The sequence below is a fragment of the Electrona antarctica genome (assembly GCF_951216825.1).
Source record: "Electrona antarctica genome assembly, chromosome: 15".
In the NCBI taxonomy this organism is placed as follows: domain Eukaryota; kingdom Metazoa; phylum Chordata; class Actinopteri; order Myctophiformes; family Myctophidae; genus Electrona; species Electrona antarctica.
Genome location: NC_136796.1, coordinates 34,067,417 through 34,089,571, shown reverse-complemented (window position 1 = coordinate 34,089,571; position 22,155 = coordinate 34,067,417). Strand labels below are relative to the sequence as shown.

Sequence of the window (22,155 nt, the reverse complement as noted above, 5' to 3'; positions counted from 1 at the left end):
GCTATGGCAGCAGCATGGTCAGCCTGTGTCTGATGCCTCACATGTTGATAAGCACAAATTTGGCCCACCAGAGCCTGGCAATGCAAGCGTTCTTCATCACGCCCATCCTTCTCCACGTCATAACCGAGGACTACGTGGTCCGACTCTCCCACGACACAGAAACCGACACCTACACAGCCGTCACCTCTGAAGTCTTCCTCATGGAGAAGAAGACTGTGTTCCACCAGAGGCAGGTGAAGGTGCCAAGTGTCACTGGGATGTCCTTTTATGCCCGAAAAGATGGGACTCCTAGTCAACCCGGACCTTTTCCTCCTCCCCCGAGACTACAAGCACCTCATTGGCTATGATCAGCCATTCAGCTGATAAAACTTTGGTACTGCTACTGAAAGCCACTGTCACACAGGAAATGGTGACTTCATGCTGGGACGCACACTACCAGCACGTCACAGGAACCAGATGTGACTGATTTCGCAGAGGTCCCCTCCATCCTCATGGAATACTTTGCCACCGACTATCGAGTCCCCACCCCCTCCCGGGAGATAAAAATCCCTTTCAGGGTGGCCAGCACAGGTGATCTAGTGTTTGGCAGTCTTATCATTGGCTATGCTAGGAACCCATCTCTGAATCAGCAGCTTTGTTTACACCGGAGTCGTTTACAAAAACAATTGAATTAGGTTAAGGTCTTGTTGCATAACAACATAAGTGTGCATTTGCAATGGCATGTTCAAGGTTTTTTCTTAACCCTCTTTTCTGCCCTACAGGAAGCCTTACAGCACCGGTACTGTTACTGACAGCCATCCTTTCATTCTCTCTACACAGCCGTCACCTATAACGTCTTCCTCATGGAGTAGAAGACGGTGTTCCACCAGAGGCAGGTGAAGGTGCCAAGTGTAACTGGGATGTATGCCAAAAAGATGGGACTCCTAGTCAACCCGGCCCCCCCGAGACTACAGCCACTTCATTGGCTATGATCTATAGGTATTAGATGTCTGTATGAAAGCCAGCCCAATGTGATGGGGGATGTGACTTTGATAAGTTTATCAAATTGATTGATTTATTTAATACTGCACAACAGTTTGCAAAAACAAACAGAGTTCAATGCACCAGGGCCCAGAAGCCTGGGTACCGGTTCCGAGGCTAGAGAAATTGACACATGAAGAGTAACACGAAGATTCGTCGGTGATGTACTGACTGAACTGGTTTATTTTCCGATTCAAGTCTGTACTACTTCCGTGTTGCATAACAGTGACATCATTAAGTAATTTTACCATAGCCTTAGTTTCAACGTGTGTTCATGATCAGCAGCATAACAAAGCTCTGCTGTAGACTATTTTACCACGTTCAAGCTAATGAAACACTAGACGGCATTATTATTTAATGTCAACGTTCAAGTACAACTACTTAACCCAGGTAAAGTAATCCTGGGTTAATCCTAAACAGCTGTTTCCGTATCCTTTCATTCTCTCTACACAGCCGTCACCTATAACGTCTTCCTCATGGAAAGAAGACTGTGTTCCACCAGAGGCAGGTGAAGGTGCCAAGTCTCACCGGGATGATCTTTTCAGCTGTGCCGCTCCCAGGCCCAATCCCTCTCCCAGGCAGGAAATGTAGTGCTTTTTTTCAACACTTTAATAGTCCCCAGGCTCTCCCATCTACCATATTTCAGCATATTTACATATTTTGTTCATTTCGATTGATTTATGAGGAGTGGAGACCTACAGTAAAGTACAAAAGCCTAATGAGTGTCACGGAGATGTCACTTGAATTTAAATACTGTGTATGACGGAGTGATCTGATCTATTCAAATTTATAGAGAGATAGATTATCTTATTCAACAACACTGACAAGACATGGCATACCTTCAGGTCGCGAACAGTTGTGGAGGGAAAGCGCTCATAATGGACGTCTTTCTATTTTCTAACAGGGCGCTGCAGCCTACAGTAAACTAGGGAACTATGCAATGCAGGACTGTGAACTGGCCATCGGCATCGAACCAAACTACAGCAAGGCCCTACGGCAGGATGGGCTTTGCTCTAGCCAGCCTCAACAAACACACAGAAGTGGTGCATTATTATAAGAAAGCTCTGTCTGGAGCTTGACCCAGACAACAACATGTACAAATTATTATATTATCATTGCGCCTGCCGTGCAGGTTCATTGGTGGCTGGATATGGAGGTGGATGATGATCCAGCCATCGTCGACTCGTGGTGAGGCCTTGCAGGTGACCATGACTAAGCGGTTCTAATACTTTCTGATAAGAACCTACTTTGATAAAGAATTTAATATCGATGAAGAAGATCCCAGGCCGGGCCCGAGAGATGCTTATGTTATCCTTCAACCAGATTCCAAATGGTAGGCTATACCACTAGGCCATTATAGGAAGTGACTGTAAGCTTATTTCCATAACTTTTAGGCTACTTCTACTTCACTACATTTTGAATCCAAATATTGTACTTTTACTCCACTACAATTATTTGAAAATTATTTGACTATTGAGTGAAGGTGTCAAGTGTCACTTTTTATGTCCTAAAAGATGGAACTCCTAGTCAACCCGGACCTTTTCTAGCAGGCTGCTGTGTAATGCTCAGATTAACTGTTAAATCTGAGAATTCTTAAATCGACACCTTTGTTCCACCAGAGGCAGGTGAAGGTGCCAAGTGTCACCAGGATGTTTTTTTACAAAACGATGGGAGTTTACAACCTTGCCAGAGCTGTACGTGGGGTGAAGATGTTCAGCTATGGCAGCAGCATGGTCAGCCTGTGTCTGATGCCTCACATGTTGATAAGCACAAATTTGGCCCACCAGAGCCTGGCAATGCAAGCGTTCTTCATCACGCCCATCCTTCTCCACGTCATAACCGAGGACTACGTGGTCCGACTCTCCCACGACACAGAAACCGACACCTACACAGCCGTCACCTCTGACGTCTTCCTCATGGAGAAGAAGACTGTGTTCCACCAGAGGCAGGTGAAGGTGCCAAGTGTCACTGGGATGTCCTTTTATGCCCGAAAAGATGGGACTCCTAGTCAACCCGGACCTTTTCCTCCTCCCCCGAGACTACAAGCACCTCATTGGCTATGATCAGCCATTCAGCTGATAAAACTTTGGTACTGCTACTGAAAGCCACTGTCACACAGGAAATGGTGACTTCATGCTGGGACGCACACTACCAGCACGTCACAGGAACCAGATGTGACTGATTTCGCAGAGGTCCCCTCCATCCTCATGGAATACTTTGCCACCGACTATCGAGTCCCCACCCCCTCCCGGGAGATAAAAATCCCTTTCAGGGTGGCCAGCACAGGTGATCTAGTGTTTGGCAGTCTTATCATTGGCTATGCTAGGAACCCATCTCTGAATCAGCAGCTTTGTTTACACCGGAGTCGTTTACAAAAACAATTGAATTAGGTTAAGGTCTTGTTGCATAACAACATAAGTGTGCATTTGCAATGGCATGTTCAAGGTTTTTTCTTAACCCTCTTTTCTGCCCTACAGGAAGCCTTACAGCACCGGTACTGTTACTGACAGCCATCCTTTCATTCTCTCTACACAGCCGTCACCTATAACGTCTTCCTCATGGAGTAGAAGACGGTGTTCCACCAGAGGCAGGTGAAGGTGCCAAGTGTAACTGGGATGTATGCCAAAAAGATGGGACTCCTAGTCAACCCGGCCCCCCCGAGACTACAGCCACTTCATTGGCTATGATCTATAGGTATTAGATGTCTGTATGAAAGCCAGCCCAATGTGGTGGGGGATGTGACTTTGATAAGTTTATCAAATTGATTGATTTATTTAATACTGCACAACAGTTTGCAAAAACAAACAGAGTTCAATGCACCAGGGCCCAGAAGCCTGGGTACCGGTTCCGAGGCTAGAGAAATTGACACATGAAGAGTAACACGAAGATTCGTCGGTGATGTACTGACTGAACTGGTTTATTTTCCGATTCAAGTCTGTACTACTTCCGTGTTGCATAACAGTGACATCATTAAGTAATTTTACCATAGCCTTAGTTTCAACGTGTGTTCATGATCAGCAGCATAACAAAGCTCTGCTGTAGACTATTTTACCACGTTCAAGCTAATGAAACACTAGACGGCATTATTATTTAATGTCAACGTTCAAGTACAACTACTTAACCCAGGTAAAGTAATCCTGGGTTAATCCTAAACAGCTGTTTCCGTATCCTTTCATTCTCTCTACACAGCCGTCACCTATAACGTCTTCCTCATGGAAAGAAGACTGTGTTCCACCAGAGGCAGGTGAAGGTGCCAAGTCTCACCGGGATGATCTTTTCAGCTGTGCCGCTCCCAGGCCCAATCCCTCTCCCAGGCAGGAAATGTAGTGCTTTTTTTCAACACTTTAATAGTCCCCAGGCTCTCCCATCTACCATATTTCAGCATATTTACATATTTTGTTCATTTCGATTGATTTATGAGGAGTGGAGACCTACAGTAAAGTACAAAAGCCTAATGAGTGTCACGGAGATGTCACTTGAATTTAAATACTGTGTATGACGGAGTGATCTGATCTATTCAAATTTATAGAGAGATAGATTATCTTATTCAACAACACTGACAAGACATGGCATACCTTCAGGTCGCGAACAGTTGTGGAGGGAAAGCGCTCATAATGGACGTCTTTCTATTTTCTAACAGGGCGCTGCAGCCTACAGTAAACTAGGGAACTATGCAATGCAGGACTGTGAACTGGCCATCGGCATCGAACCAAACTACAGCAAGGCCCTACGGCAGGATGGGCTTTGCTCTAGCCAGCCTCAACAAACACACAGAAGTGGTGCATTATTATAAGAAAGCTCTGTCTGGAGCTTGACCCAGACAACAACATGTACAAATTATTATATTATCATTGCGCCTGCCGTGCAGGTTCATTGGTGGCTGGATATGGAGGTGGATGATGATCCAGCCATCGTCGACTCGTGGTGAGGCCTTGCAGGTGACCATGACTAAGCGGTTCTAATACTTTCTGATAAGAACCTACTTTGATAAAGAATTTAATATCGATGAAGAAGATCCCAGGCCGGGCCCGAGAGATGCTTATGTTATCCTTCAACCAGATTCCAAATGGTAGGCTATACCACTAGGCCATTATAGGAAGTGACTGTAAGCTTATTTCCATAACTTTTAGGCTACTTCTACTTCACTACATTTTGAATCCAAATATTGTACTTTTACTCCACTACAATTATTTGAAAATTATTTGACTATTGAGTGAAGGTGTCAAGTGTCACTTTTTATGTCCTAAAAGATGGAACTCCTAGTCAACCCGGACCTTTTCTAGCAGGCTGCTGTGTAATGCTCAGATTAACTGTTAAATCTGAGAATTCTTAAATCGACACCTTTGTTCCACCAGAGGCAGGTGAAGGTGCCAAGTGTCACCAGGATGTTTTTTTACAAAACGATGGGAGTTTACAACCTTGCCAGAGCTGTACGTGGGGTGAAGATGTTCAGCTATGGCAGCAGCATGGTCAGCCTGTGTCTGATGCCTCACATGTTGATAAGCACAAATTTGGCCCACCAGAGCCTGGCAATGCAAGCGTTCTTCATCACGCCCATCCTTCTCCACGTCATAACCGAGGACTACGTGGTCCGACTCTCCCACGACACAGAAACCGACACCTACACAGCCGTCACCTCTGACGTCTTCCTCATGGAGAAGAAGACTGTGTTCCACCAGAGGCAGGTGAAGGTGCCAAGTGTCACTGGGATGTCCTTTTATGCCCGAAAAGATGGGACTCCTAGTCAACCCGGACCTTTTCCTCCTCCCCCGAGACTACAAGCACCTCATTGGCTATGATCAGCCATTCAGCTGATAAAACTTTGGTACTGCTACTGAAAGCCACTGTCACACAGGAAATGGTGACTTCATGCTGGGACGCACACTACCAGCACGTCACAGGAACCAGATGTGACTGATTTCGCAGAGGTCCCCTCCATCCTCATGGAATACTTTGCCACCGACTATCGAGTCCCCACCCCCTCCCGGGAGATAAAAATCCCTTTCAGGGTGGCCAGCACAGGTGATCTAGTGTTTGGCAGTCTTATCATTGGCTATGCTAGGAACCCATCTCTGAATCAGCAGCTTTGTTTACACCGGAGTCGTTTACAAAAACAATTGAATTAGGTTAAGGTCTTGTTGCATAACAACATAAGTGTGCATTTGCAATGGCATGTTCAAGGTTTTTTCTTAACCCTCTTTTCTGCCCTACAGGAAGCCTTACAGCACCGGTACTGTTACTGACAGCCATCCTTTCATTCTCTCTACACAGCCGTCACCTATAACGTCTTCCTCATGGAGTAGAAGACGGTGTTCCACCAGAGGCAGGTGAAGGTGCCAAGTGTAACTGGGATGTATGCCAAAAAGATGGGACTCCTAGTCAACCCGGCCCCCCCGAGACTACAGCCACTTCATTGGCTATGATCTATAGGTATTAGATGTCTGTATGAAAGCCAGCCCAATGTGATGGGGGATGTGACTTTGATAAGTTTATCAAATTGATTGATTTATTTAATACTGCACAACAGTTTGCAAAAACAAACAGAGTTCAATGCACCAGGGCCCAGAAGCCTGGGTACCGGTTCCGAGGCTAGAGAAATTGACACATGAAGAGTAACACGAAGATTCGTCGGTGATGTACTGACTGAACTGGTTTATTTTCCGATTCAAGTCTGTACTACTTCCGTGTTGCATAACAGTGACATCATTAAGTCATTTTACCATAGCCTTAGTTTCAACGTGTGTTCATGATCAGCAGCATAACAAAGCTCTGCTGTAGACTATTTTACCACGTTCAAGCTAATGAAACACTAGACGGCATTATTATTTAATGTCAACGTTCAAGTACAACTACTTAACCCAGGTAAAGTAATCCTGGGTTAATCCTAAACAGCTGTTTCCGTATCCTTTCATTCTCTCTACACAGCCGTCACCTATAACGTCTTCCTCATGGAAAGAAGACTGTGTTCCACCAGAGGCAGGTGAAGGTGCCAAGTCTCACCGGGATGATCTTTTCAGCTGTGCCGCTCCCAGGCCCAATCCCTCTCCCAGGCAGGAAATGTAGTGCTTTTTTTCAACACTTTAATAGTCCCCAGGCTCTCCCATCTACCATATTTCAGCATATTTACATATTTTGTTCATTTCGATTGATTTATGAGGAGTGGAGACCTACAGTAAAGTACAAAAGCCTAATGAGTGTCACGGAGATGTCACTTGAATTTAAATACTGTGTATGACGGAGTGATCTGATCTATTCAAATTTATAGAGAGATAGATTATCTTATTCAACAACACTGACAAGACATGGCATACCTTCAGGTCGCGAACAGTTGTGGAGGGAAAGCGCTCATAATGGACGTCTTTCTATTTTCTAACAGGGCGCTGCAGCCTACAGTAAACTAGGGAACTATGCAATGCAGGACTGTGAACTGGCCATCGGCATCGAACCAAACTACAGCAAGGCCCTACGGCAGGATGGGCTTTGCTCTAGCCAGCCTCAACAAACACACAGAAGCGGTGCATTATTATAAGAAAGCTCTGTCTGGAGCTTGACCCAGACAACAACATGTACAAATTATTATATTATCATTGCGCCTGCCGTGCAGGTTCATTGGTGGCTGGATATGGAGGTGGATGATGATCCAGCCATCGTCGACTCGTGGTGAGGCCTTGCAGGTGACCATGACTAAGCGGTTCTAATACTTTCTGATAAGAACCTACTTTGATAAAGAATTTAATATCGATGAAGAAGATCCCAGGCCGGGCCCGAGAGATGCTTATGTTATCCTTCAACCAGATTCCAAATGGTAGGCTATACCACTAGGCCATTATAGGAAGTGACTGTAAGCTTATTTCCATAACTTTTAGGCTACTTCTACTTCACTACATTTTGAATCCAAATATTGTACTTTTACTCCACTACAATTATTTGAAAATTATTTGACTATTGAGTGAAGGTGTCAAGTGTCACTTTTTATGTCCTAAAAGATGGAACTCCTAGTCAACCCGGACCTTTTCTAGCAGGCTGCTGTGTAATGCTCAGATTAACTGTTAAATCTGAGAATTCTTAAATCGACACCTTTGTTCCACCAGAGGCAGGTGAAGGTGCCAAGTGTCACCAGGATGTTTTTTTACAAAACGATGGGAGTTTACAACCTTGCCAGAGCTGTACGTGGGGTGAAGATGTTCAGCTATGGCAGCAGCATGGTCAGCCTGTGTCTGATGCCTCACATGTTGATAAGCACAAATTTGGCCCACCAGAGCCTGGCAATGCAAGCGTTCTTCATCACGCCCATCCTTCTCCACGTCATAACCGAGGACTACGTGGTCCGACTCTCCCACGACACAGAAACCGACACCTACACAGCCGTCACCTCTGACGTCTTCCTCATGGAGAAGAAGACTGTGTTCCACCAGAGGCAGGTGAAGGTGCCAAGTGTCACTGGGATGTCCTTTTATGCCCGAAAAGATGGGACTCCTAGTCAACCCGGACCTTTTCCTCCTCCCCCGAGACTACAAGCACCTCATTGGCTATGATCAGCCATTCAGCTGATAAAACTTTGGTACTGCTACTGAAAGCCACTGTCACACAGGAAATGGTGACTTCATGCTGGGACGCACACTACCAGCACGTCACAGGAACCAGATGTGACTGATTTCGCAGAGGTCCCCTCCATCCTCATGGAATACTTTGCCACCGACTATCGAGTCCCCACCCCCTCCCGGGAGATAAAAATCCCTTTCAGGGTGGCCAGCACAGGTGATCTAGTGTTTGGCAGTCTTATCATTGGCTATGCTAGGAACCCATCTCTGAATCAGCAGCTTTGTTTACACCGGAGTCGTTTACAAAAACAATTGAATTAGGTTAAGGTCTTGTTGCATAACAACATAAGTGTGCATTTGCAATGGCATGTTCAAGGTTTTTTCTTAACCCTCTTTTCTGCCCTACAGGAAGCCTTACAGCACCGGTACTGTTACTGACAGCCATCCTTTCATTCTCTCTACACAGCCGTCACCTATAACGTCTTCCTCATGGAGTAGAAGACGGTGTTCCACCAGAGGCAGGTGAAGGTGCCAAGTGTAACTGGGATGTATGCCAAAAAGATGGGAATCCTAGTCAACCCGGCCCCCCCGAGACTACAGCCACTTCATTGGCTATGATCTATAGGTATTAGATGTCTGTATGAAAGCCAGCCCAATGTGATGGGGGATGTGACTTTGATAAGTTTATCAAATTGATTGATTTATTTAATACTGCACAACAGTTTGCAAAAACAAACAGAGTTCAATGCACCAGGGCCCAGAAGCCTGGGTACCGGTTCCGAGGCTAGAGAAATTGACACATGAAGAGTAACACGAAGATTCGTCGGTGATGTACTGACTGAACTGGTTTATTTTCCGATTCAAGTCTGTACTACTTCCGTGTTGCATAACAGTGACATCATTAAGTCATTTTACCATAGCCTTAGTTTCAACGTGTGTTCATGATCAGCAGCATAACAAAGCTCTGCTGTAGACTATTTTACCACGTTCAAGCTAATGAAACACTAGACGGCATTATTATTTAATGTCAACGTTCAAGTACAACTACTTAACCCAGGTAAAGTAATCCTGGGTTAATCCTAAACAGCTGTTTCCGTATCCTTTCATTCTCTCTACACAGCCGTCACCTATAACGTCTTCCTCATGGAAAGAAGACTGTGTTCCACCAGAGGCAGGTGAAGGTGCCAAGTCTCACCGGGATGATCTTTTCAGCTGTGCCGCTCCCAGGCCCAATCCCTCTCCCAGGCAGGAAATGTAGTGCTTTTTTTCAACACTTTAATAGTCCCCAGGCTCTCCCATCTACCATATTTCAGCATATTTACATATTTTGTTCATTTCGATTGATTTATGAGGAGTGGAGACCTACAGTAAAGTACAAAAGCCTAATGAGTGTCACGGAGATGTCACTTGAATTTAAATACTGTGTATGACGGAGTGATCTGATCTATTCAAATTTATAGAGAGATAGATTATCTTATTCAACAACACTGACAAGACATGGCATACCTTCAGGTCGCGAACAGTTGTGGAGGGAAAGCGCTCATAATGGACGTCTTTCTATTTTCTAACAGGGCGCTGCAGCCTACAGTAAACTAGGGAACTATGCAATGCAGGACTGTGAACTGGCCATCGGCATCGAACCAAACTACAGCAAGGCCCTACGGCAGGATGGTCTTGGCTCTAGCCAGCCTTAACAAACACACAGAAGTGTTGCATTATTATAAGAAAGCTCTGGAGCTTGATCCAGACAATGACACGTACAAATTATTGGTGTTGCGCCCGCCGTAGGTTCATTGGTGAATATGGAGGCGGATGATGCAACCATTGACTCGTGGTGAGGCCTCCAGGTCACCATGACCACACGGCAGAGGGTTATCCGAGCAGGTGGTTCCGAACACGGTTCTATTACTTTCTGATAAGAACCTACTTTGATACAGATTTATTATTATCGATGAAGAAGATCCCAGGCCCCTGCGTCAGGATAACTGCTTATGCATCAACCAGATTCCACGTGGTACCACTAGGCCATCATAGGAAGTGACGGTAAGCTTAGTACTTCCAATTTCCATTACTTTTACTTCTACTTCACTACATTTTGGATCCAAATATTCTACCTTTACTCTACTTAGTTGCTAGTTACTTTGTAGATTGCTTATTATTACAAAACATACATTAACCACTATATTTTTTGGCTACTTGAAAATAGCAGATCTACAAGCTCACAATGTGTTGACGCATTGTGAGCTTGTAGATCTTCTATTTTCAAAGGATTTTATGCATTTGAAAACGTGTGAAACGGGACATTCTGCATAATGAGTAGGCTAGTCTACTTTTGATACTTTATGTACATTTTGATACCACTACCTTTGTACTTATGCTCAAGTAAAAATTTTATTCCAGACTTTTACTTGTATTTCTACATTGCAATATCGATTATTTTACTTAAGTAAAAAATGTGAGTACACCACTGATTATATATATTTTTTTTAAAGAAAAATCCTCTCACACTTATGCCATTGTTGTGGCTAATGTTAGGTTACCTACCGCTTATCTAATCTTTTTTTCCTACCCTAGAGGAATAGAGAATGGATGAAGTTCAGCCAGGAATGCAGATGGATTAAGGCGGATCCCAGCCACGTATGCGGAGCGGCCGGAAAAGGTAGACGCTTGAAGCTATTTTCAAAAGATTTGTAAACAATGTATACATTTTCAACGGGACATTCTGCATAATGAGTACTTTCTACATTTTGTTACGAATACTTTTGTAAATTTTGAATTCCGTATTCCGTAAGCGTTCTTGCATGCTATGTGCTGTGATGTGTTCTTAGTCTGTCCTTGCTTGCTCCAACAGGGATGGCTTCGTTGAGTCTTGAATTGAGAAGTGGATATAAAGCGACCGTGGCATTTTTGGATTTCTGGAGACCCTTCCACAATCCACACCCACCAGTTCACCCGGGTGGTGCCCAGGGGCACTGCTCCCCTACCCCCTTGTTTTTATTATTTTAGTTTAGTGGGCCCTTATTTAGTATTACTAGTTAGGTTTGTTTTATTGTTGGCTATAGATGACCCTGTTTTAGGTTAAATTGAAATAAAACATTTTATTAAACCTCTAAGTTGCCTCTGCCTTAGGTTTGTTGTCTTTTTAAATCTTATGTTGTCCTACTACGAACCTGTTAGCCTTTTTATAGAATTGAGGACGAGAGCCCTAAAACAGGTGGTGTTGTCGGCAATTGTTTTAAGCTAAAGCACCCTGCACTTTAACCCATTATTTTACTTGTGTTTTATTGTTTAATTTAGAAGTACAAACCCATTTTAAGTGTAATGGTGTTTTTAGTTTATTAGTTTGCATTAGTATTATTAGTATTATTAGTTTGCATATAACTAATAATACAGCCTGTATGAACAGCCTAGTTCCAGACGAGCTGCTTTATTCTGAGCAACCTCCAACGTTTTCAAATCAGATTTTGTAGCTGATAACAGGGCAGTATTCTAAATAAGCCCAAAGAACATTTCTTTATGGAGGGAGTGAAAGCAGAACACTTCCTGGTCATACAAATTCCTCTTCCCATTTTGATGACAATATTTGTTTATAGCAAGCTAAAGAGCCATCAATTTGTGTATGGTGACAAGTGACAACCTGGATCACTTGGACTACATTGAACTGGATTTCTTCTCCACTAGTCCCTCCCTAACATTCTATTTGACAAAATTGTCAATATTCTTAGTTTTTGTTTTTATTAGTTTGTCAGTGGAAAAAAGGAGAGAAGTCTGTATCAATAATATCAATGTAATTCAGACCAGGGAATGTTGCTTTAAGAGCGACTGTCCAACACACTGCTCTTCTAACTACAGTGTGCGTGTGTGTGTGTGTGTGTGTAATAGCTGGTATGTCCAGACTTTGACCACTCTGGTCCAGCATACTACTTTAACCGGGAAAGCATCTGTCTTTTGAGTGGTGTAAACCACTCCTACAACTGGCTTTTGTGTGCAGAAAAAAATTAGCATGGTTGCTATGTTCAAAATAATCTCTGACGTAACGAAATCATACCCGGGTGAACTGGATGACCGTAGCAACCATGCTCATTTTTTCTGCACAAAAAAAGCCAGTTGTGAAATCACATCCGGGTGTGATTTCATTACGTCAGACATTACGTCAGACCACAGCTGATCATGCTATATAAAACCTTACACCACTCAGTTCACACGGGTGTGATTTTTTTAGCTATAAGCGCAACATGTTTTTCAGAAAACTATAGCCGTTGTACAAGCTCATTTTAAAGACTGATTAAACTCAGGAGTCAATCAGGAAAGAAGAATAAGCAAAAGTGACTGGATATGTCAGCCAAACTGAAAAAGAAAGGAGGAAAAACCTCTAAACTAAAGGACATGCTGTTGTGTGCTGCATTGAGTGAGAAGGCAGGTGTGGAAAAGCAGCCTAGCTTTTATAGGAGTGTTGGGCGGAGCAACATTTGCAATCAGGAATGAGCAGCAGGTGTGCAGCACAAACTAGTTGCAATGTTTACATGTTTCAAAGGGTTAGTTTTTTATTTGTTACTCCGGCTTCTAGTAACTATCGGCACTGAACCACATACACTAAGAAAAGCCTTTCAAAGACTCATCTGATGCCATGAGTGTGATTTAGTATGGACATGTACAACTTTGTCAAATTAAACAGACAACAACCACATGTTCAGAAAGTGACCAAGTCATATTAACACTATGGGTAACACTAACTATCACTAGGGTTGGCTTATGAGGAAAAGAAAATGTTAGCTGGTCCATACTGCAAGCTTGTAGATCAGCTATTCTTTTTTTTTTAATTCACAAACTGCAGTAGGTTGAATATTGAATCATTCATCTTTTCCCTGGCACAATCATCTTCAGATGGGGGGGTCCACATATCATTTTGGGGGTCCTTGGCACTAAAGTACTGAAGGCATTGTAGAATCGGGAAGACAGCACAATTTGATAACTGTAAAAACCTGCCAATGACCTCCCCCCCCACTGCAATCTTGAGTGACTTTACAGAACATGCTAATACATTGGATTTCATGGATTTAATTTTGGCAGAGTGAAAAATATGTCTTGGTGCACTCTCATGCAATGCACTTCAGTTCAGTCAATCCACTGAAATAAGTGGATGAGGACAGAATGACTCATTTTAAAGTTAAATTATATAAGAAAGAAAAATAACCAAAAGTGACCGGATATATCAGCCAAACTGAAAAAGAAAAGAAATGAGAGGGGCTAGGCAAGTCCCACATAGGACCGTTCTAACCACTCTCCCCAACTAAATACCACTAAACAGAAAATCACATGAGTGTAACAGGACATGCTGTTCTGTGCTGCATTGACTGAGAGAATGAATGAAAAAGTGGGAGTGTGGGACTCTATCAGTTTTATAGGGGTGTTGGGCGGGACAACATTTGCAATCAGGAATGAGCAGCAGGTGTGCATGCACAAGCTAGATTCAAGCCCTTAGCATGATCTGGCAATTGCAATGTTTACATGTTTGAAAGGGTTAGTTTTTTATTTGTTACTCCGGCTTGGAGTAACTATCAGCACTGAACCACATACACTAAGAAAGGCCTTACAAAGACTCATACGATGCCATGAGTGTGATTTCGTATGGACATGTACAACTTTGTAAAAAATTAAAGAAAGACAACAAGCACATGGTCAGAAAGTGACCAAAGGTCATATTTCTCTGGGTAACACTAAATATCACTAGGGATAGCTTATATTAAAAAAAAGGTCTGGATCAGGTGCTTCTGAAGGTGTAAGCAACATATTTTTCTTGACGTTTGGTTCAAAAGATAATGGTCTTTGTTTAATGTTAAAACCTATTTATCGATTTCCCTATGGGACATTTCTTTTAAAGGTTCAAATATCTCCGAAATTTGCTGTGTGAACAACATTCATATTGGTTATTTGGCCTCTGACCACTAGAAGTGGGTGAGATTTGAATTTAAAATAAAATAACACCTGTGTGAAGTGAGGGGCGCTCTTACGGTATCATCATACATCATCTCATTCCGGCCAATCACAATTTGTCCTCACCTTCGTCATCAATGTTTGTGTTACGCAATGTTTGTGTTTACACAAACACTAAAAATTGTCCATTCATTGTTGATGGCATTTAACACTCCGAGCTGCAAAAACGGAGGTCTCCGTCCTCCGTCTTTATTCATATCATTACCGAGTCTGTAACCAGTCTGGGAGGATACTTTGGTTATACTTTTCCTAGTTTGGATTTTTGGAATCCATAGGACTTCTACTATACAGATTTTGATGATCCCAAGAACAAAATTGGCCCAAAGTGTGTTTTTTTCAATGTTTTATTACCACTATGAGACCTGCGAAATTGCTGTCTGGAACACCGGTGAGACTGTCTTTCGGAGACTGTGGCACGCTCAAATTTAGAGATAGACCAAAGATAGAGACACCATTTGATTCTAGACAACCTCAGGTTTCCAATGGGACCAACCTTGTCATGCCACCTTGTCAGGAAGGGGGGTAAATACCTAATTGATTCAAGGTTTGACTACATTTTGACGAGGGAAAAACGGCCATAGCCGTTTTCCAAAAGGTCCCTTTAGCTGTCACTTCAATATATGTGAATGGAAATGGGTTACATGGATACCTTCAAGCCTTCTCTGTACAGACATGCCACATTTATGCCAATCTCATAGATCAGCTATTTTTTAACATTTTTTTCACAAACTGCAGTAGGTTGAATATTGAATCATTCATCTTTTCCCTGGCACAATCATCTTCAGATGGGGGGGGTCCACATATCATTTTGGGGGTCCTTGGCACTAAAGTTTGAGAAGTACTGAAGGCATTGTAGAATCGGGAAGACAGCACAATTTGATAACTGTAAAAACCTGCCAATGACCTCCCCCCCACTGCAATCTTGAGTGACTTTACAGAACATGCTAATACATTGGATTTCATGGATTTAATTTTGGCAGAGTGAAAAATATGTCTTGGTGCACTCTCATGCAATGCACTTCAGTTCAGTCAATCCACTGAAATAAGTGGATGAGGACAGAATGACTCATTTTAAAGTAAAATTATATAAGAAAGAAAAATAACCAAAAGTGACCGGATATATCAGCCAAACTGAAAAAGAAAAGAAATGAGAGGGGCTAGGCAAGTCCCACATAGGACCGTTCTAACCACTCTCCCCAACTAAATACCACTAAACAGAAAATCACATGAGTGTAACAGGACATGCTGTTCTGTGCTGCATTGACTGAGAGAATGAATGAAAAAGTGGGAGTGTGGGACTCTATCAGTTTTATAGGGGTGTTGGGCGGGACAACATTTGCAATCAGGAATGAGCAGCAGGTGTGCATGCACAAGCTAGATTCAAGCCCTTAGCATGATCTGGCAATTGCAATGTTTACATGTTTGAAAGGGTTAGTTTTTTATTTGTTACTCCGGCTTGGAGTAACTATCAGCACTGAACCACATACACTAAGAAAGGCCTTACAAAGACTCATACGATGCCATGAGTGTGATTTCGTATGGACATGTACAACTTTGTAAAAAATTAAAGAAAGACAACAAGCACATGGTCAGAAAGTGACCAAAGGTCATATTTCTCTGGGTAACACTAAATATCACTAGGGATAGCTTATATTAAAAAAAAGGTCTGGATCAGGTGCTTCTGAAGGTGTAAGCAACATATTTTTCTTGACGTTTGGTTCAAAAGATAATGGTCTTTGTTTAATGTTAAAACCTATTTATCGATTTCCCTATGGGACATTTCTTTTAAAGGTTCAAATATCTCCGAAATTTGCTGTGTGAACAACATTCATATTGGTTATTTGGCCTCTGACCACTAGAAGTGGGTGAGATTTGAATTTAAAATAAAATAACACCTGTGTGAAGTGAGGGGCGCTCTTACGGTATCATCATACATCATCTCATTCCGGCCAATCACAATTTGTCCTCACCTTCGTCATCAATGTTTGTGTTACGCAATGTTTGTGTTTACACAAACACTAAAAATTGTCCATTCATTGTTGATGGCATTTAACACTCCGAGCTGCAAAAACGGAGGTCTCCGTCCTCCGTCTTTATTCATATCATTACCGAGTCTGTAACCAGTCTGGGAGGATACTTTGGTTATACTTTTCCTAGTTTGGATTTTTGGAATCCATAGGACTTCTACTATACAGATTTTGATGATCCCAAGAACAAAATTGGCCCAAAGTGTGTTTTTTTCAATGTTTTATTACCACTATGAGACCTGCGAAATTGCTGTCTGGAACACCGGTGAGACTGTCTTTCGGAGACTGTGGCACGCTCAAATTTAGAGATAGACCAAAGATAGAGACACCATTTGATTCTAGACAACCTCAGGTTTCCAATGGGACCAACCTTGTCATGCCACCTTGTCAGGAAGGGGGGTAAATACCTAATTGATTCAAGGTTTGACTACATTTTGACGAGGGAAAAACGGCCATAGCCGTTTTCCAAAAGGTCCCTTTAGCTGTCACTTCAATATATGTGAATGGAAATGGGTTACATGGATACCTTCAAGCCTTCTCTGTACAGACATGCCACATTTATGCCAATCTCATAGATCAGCTATTTTTTAACATTTTTTTCACAAACTGCAGTAGGTTGAATATTGAATCATTCATCTTTTCCCTGGCACAATCATCTTCAGATGGGGGGGGTCCACATATCATTTTGGGGGTCCTTGGCACTAAAGTTTGAGAAGTACTGAAGGCATTGTAGAATCGGGAAGACAGCACAATTTGATAACTGTAAAAACCTGCCAATGACCTCCCCCCCACTGCAATCTTGAGTGACTTTACAGAACATGCTAATACATTGGATTTCATGGATTTAATTTTGGCAGAGTGAAAAATATGTCTTGGTGCACTCTCATGCAATGCACTTCAGTTCAGTCAATCCACTGAAATAAGTGGATGAGGACAGAATGACTCATTTTAAAGTAAAATTATATAAGAAAGAAAAATAACCAAAAGTGACCGGATATATCAGCCAAACTGAAAAAGAAAAGAAATGAGAGGGGCTAGGCAAGTCCCACATAGGACCGTTCTAACCACTCTCCCCAACTAAATACCACTAAACAGAAAATCACATGAGTGTAACAGGACATGCTGTTCTGTGCTGCATTGACTGAGAGAATGAATGAAAAAGTGGGAGTGTGGGACTCTATCAGTTTTATAGGGGTGTTGGGCGGGACAACATTTGCAATCAGGAATGAGCAGCAGGTGTGCATGCACAAGCTAGATTCAAGCCCTTAGCATGATCTGGCAATTGCAATGTTTACATGTTTGAAAGGGTTAGTTTTTTATTTGTTACTCCGGCTTGGAGTAACTATCAGCACTGAACCACATACACTAAGAAAGGCCTTACAAAGACTCATACGATGCCATGAGTGTGATTTCGTATGGACATGTACAACTTTGTAAAAAATTAAAGAAAGACAACAAGCACATGGTCAGAAAGTGACCAAAGGTCATATTTCTCTGGGTAACACTAAATATCACTAGGGATAGCTTATATTAAAAAAAAGGTCTGGATCAGGTGCTTCTGAAGGTGTAAGCAACATATTTTTCTTGACGTTTGGTTCAAAAGATAATGGTCTTTGTTTAATGTTAAAACCTATTTATCGATTTCCCTATGGGACATTTCTTTTAAAGGTTCAAATATCTCCGAAATTTGCTGTGTGAACAACATTCATATTGGTTATTTGGCCTCTGACCACTAGAAGTGGGTGAGATTTGAATTTAAAATAAAATAACACCTGTGTGAAGTGAGGGGCGCTCTTACGGTATCATCATACATCATCTCATTCCGGCCAATCACAATTTGTCCTCACCTTCGTCATCAATGTTTGTGTTACGCAATGTTTGTGTTTACACAAACACTAAAAATTGTCCATTCATTGTTGATGGCATTTAACACTCCGAGCTGCAAAAACGGAGGTCTCCGTCCTCCGTCTTTATTCATATCATTACCGAGTCTGTAACCAGTCTGGGAGGATACTTTGGTTATACTTTTCCTAGTTTGGATTTTTGGAATCCATAGGACTTCTACTATACAGATTTTGATGATCCCAAGAACAAAATTGGCCCAAAGTGTGTTTTTTTCAATGTTTTATTACCACTATGAGACCTGCGAAATTGCTGTCTGGAACACCGGTGAGACTGTCTTTCGGAGACTGTGGCACGCTCAAATTTAGAGATAGACCAAAGATAGAGACACCATTTGATTCTAGACAACCTCAGGTTTCCAATGGGACCAACCTTGTCATGCCACCTTGTCAGGAAGGGGGGTAAATACCTAATTGATTCAAGGTTTGACTACATTTTGACGAGGGAAAAACGGCCATAGCCGTTTTCCAAAAGGTCCCTTTAGCTGTCACTTCAATATATGTGAATGGAAATGGGTTACATGGATACCTTCAAGCCTTCTCTGTACAGACATGCCACATTTATGCCAATCTCATAGATCAGCTATTTTTTAACATTTTTTTCACAAACTGCAGTAGGTTGAATATTGAATCATTCATCTTTTCCCTGGCACAATCATCTTCAGATGGGGGGGGTCCACATATCATTTTGGGGGTCCTTGGCACTAAAGTTTGAGAAGTACTGAAGGCATTGTAGAATCGGGAAGACAGCACAATTTGATAACTGTAAAAACCTGCCAATGACCTCCCCCCCACTGCAATCTTGAGTGACTTTACAGAACATGCTAATACATTGGATTTCATGGATTTAATTTTGGCAGAGTGAAAAATATGTCTTGGTGCACTCTCATGCAATGCACTTCAGTTCAGTCAATCCACTGAAATAAGTGGATGAGGACAGAATGACTCATTTTAAAGTAAAATTATATAAGAAAGAAAAATAACCAAAAGTGACCGGATATATCAGCCAAACTGAAAAATAAAAGAAATGAGGGGCTAGGCAAGTCCCACATAGGACCATTCTAACCACTCTCCCCAACTAAATACCCTCTCCCCAACTAAATACCACAAAGGCAGAGTGAAAAATATGTCTTTGTGCACTCTCATGCAATGCACTGAAATAAGTGGATGAGGACAGAATGACTCATTTTAAAGTAAAATTATATAATAAAGAAAAATAACCAAAAGTGACCGGATATATCAGCCAAACTGAAAAAGAAAAGAAATGAGGGGCTAGGCAAGTCCCACATAGGACCATTCTAACCACTCTCCCCAACTAAATACCACTAAACAGAAAGGCAGAGTGAAAAATATGTCTTTGTGCACTCTCATGCAATGCACTTCAGTTCAGTCAATCCACTGAAATAAGTGGATGAGGACAGAATGACTCATTTTAAAGTAAAATTATATAAGAAAGAAAAAGAACCAAAAGTGACCGGATATATCAGCCAAACTGAAAAAGAAAAGAAATGAGAGGGGCTAGGCAAGTCCCACATAGGACCGTTCTAACCACTCTCCCCAACTAAATGCCACTAAACAGAAAATCACATGAGTGTAACAGGACATGCTGTTCTGTGCTGCATTAACTGAGAGAATGAATGAAAAAGTGGGAGTGTGGGACTCTCTCAGTTTTATAGGGGTGTTGGGCGGGACAACATTTGCAATCAGGAATGAGCAGCAGGTGTGCATGCACAAGCTAGATTCAAGCCCTTAGCATGATCTGGCAATTGCAATGTTTACATGTTTGAAAGGGTTAGTTTTTTATTTGTTACTCCGGCTTGGAGTAACTATCAGCACTGAACCACATACACTAAGAAAGGCTTTACAAAGACTCATACGATGCCATGAGTGTGATTTCGTATGGACATGTACAACTTTGTAAAAAATTAAAGAAAGACAACAAGCACATGGTCAGAAAGTGACCAAAGGTCATATTTCTCTGGGTAACACTAAATATCACTAGGGATAGCTTATATTAAAAAAAAGGTCTGGATCAGGTGCTTCTGAAGGTGTAAGCAACATATTTCTCTTGATGTTTGGTTCAAAAGATAATGGTCTTTGTTTAATGTTAAAACCTATTTATCGATTTCCCTATGGGACATTTCTTTTAAAGGTTCAAATATCTCCGAAATTTGCTGTGTGAACAACATTCATATTGGTTATTTGGCCTCTGACCACTAGAAGTGGGTGAGATTTGAATTTAAAATATAAAAACACCTGTGTGAAGTGAGGGGCGCTCTTACGGTATCATCATACATCATCTCATTCCGGCCAATCACAATTTGTCCTCACCTTCGTCATCAATGTTTGTGTTACGCAATGTTTGTGTTTACACAAACACTAAAAATTGTCCATTCATTGTTGATGGCATTTAACACTCCGAGCTGCAAAAACGGAGGTCTCCGTCCTCCGTCTTTATTCATATCATTACCGAGTCTGTAACCAGTCTGGGAGGATACTTTGGTTATACTTTTCCTAGTTTGGATTTTTGGAATCCATAGGACCTCTACTATACAGATTTTGATGATCCCAAGAACAAAATTGGCCCAAAGTGTGTTTTTTTTCAATGTTTTATTACCACTATGAGACCTGCGAAATTGCTGTCTGGAACACCGGCGAGACTGTCTTTCGTTGACTGTGGCACGCTCAAATTTAGAGATAGACCAAAGATAGAGACACCATTTGATTCTAGACAACCTCAGGTTTCCAATGGGACCAACCTTGTCATGCCACCTTGTCAGGAAGGGGGGTAAATACCTAATTGATTCAAGGTTTGACTACATTTTGACGAGGGAAAAACGGCCATAGCCGTTTTCCAAAAGGTCCCTTTAGCTGTCACTTCAATATATGTGAATGGAAATGGGTTACATGGATACCTTCAAGCCTCCTCTGTACAGACATGCCAAATTTATGCCAATCTCATGCCGGTTTGGGCAAGAACCATGCCGTTTTATACATGCAGTACAAATGTGTAATTTCTGCCTATTGTAACAATGAGATACTGTATTTACTGTATCTATAGCTGTATGAGACCACTGTACTGTTTCTATAGCTGTATGAGACCACTGTACTTTTTCTATAGCTGCATGGGACCACTGTTCTTGATCTAGATACCACTGTACTGTATCTAGACCACTGTACTGCATTTATAGCTGTATGAGACCACTATACTGTATCTAGACCACTGTACTGCATTTATAGCTGTATGAGACCACTGTACTGAATCTAGACTACTGTGCTGCATCTATAGACATCTGAATTGTATCTATAAACCACTGTACTGCATATTATATAGACCATTGTACTGCATCTATAGACCCCATACATTGACCACTGCATATAGATCACTGTACTGCATCTCAACTCAACTCAACACAAAAAGTATTTATAAAGCATTTAAAATGACCTGCAGGTAGACCCAAAGTGCTGTACAGGTTAAAATACAATTGAAATAGAAACTAAAACAAAACATTGGTCATCTGTAAAGGAAGATCATGGACTGCCAGGCTCAGCCGTCACTAAAGACCAGACGGAAGGAATTCGTCTTTAATACAGATTGACAAATATCCATTGACTGGGCAGCTTTATGTGTAGGGGGCTAAGGGCAAGATATTTCACAGCCTGGGGGGCCGA

The 22,155-nt window shown here is 42.0% G+C and overlaps 2 protein-coding genes across 2 annotated transcripts in view; both read left to right on the top strand.

The window, feature by feature from the left end:
• The window catches only part of LOC306938790 (carnitine O-acetyltransferase-like), a 173,568-nt gene that overhangs the window by 56,426 nt on the left and 94,987 nt on the right, over positions 1 to 22,155 (top strand). The gene's annotated exons all lie outside the window — the stretch shown is intronic.
• On the top strand, positions 8,160 to 8,571 carry LOC306938070 (transmembrane protein 70, mitochondrial-like; the record flags this gene model as incomplete). Its single annotated transcript, XM_079522085.1, has 2 exons — positions 8,160 to 8,441; positions 8,488 to 8,571. 2 exons carry the CDS (start codon positions 8,160 to 8,162, stop codon positions 8,569 to 8,571), a joined length of 366 nt encoding a protein of 121 aa, XP_079378211.1.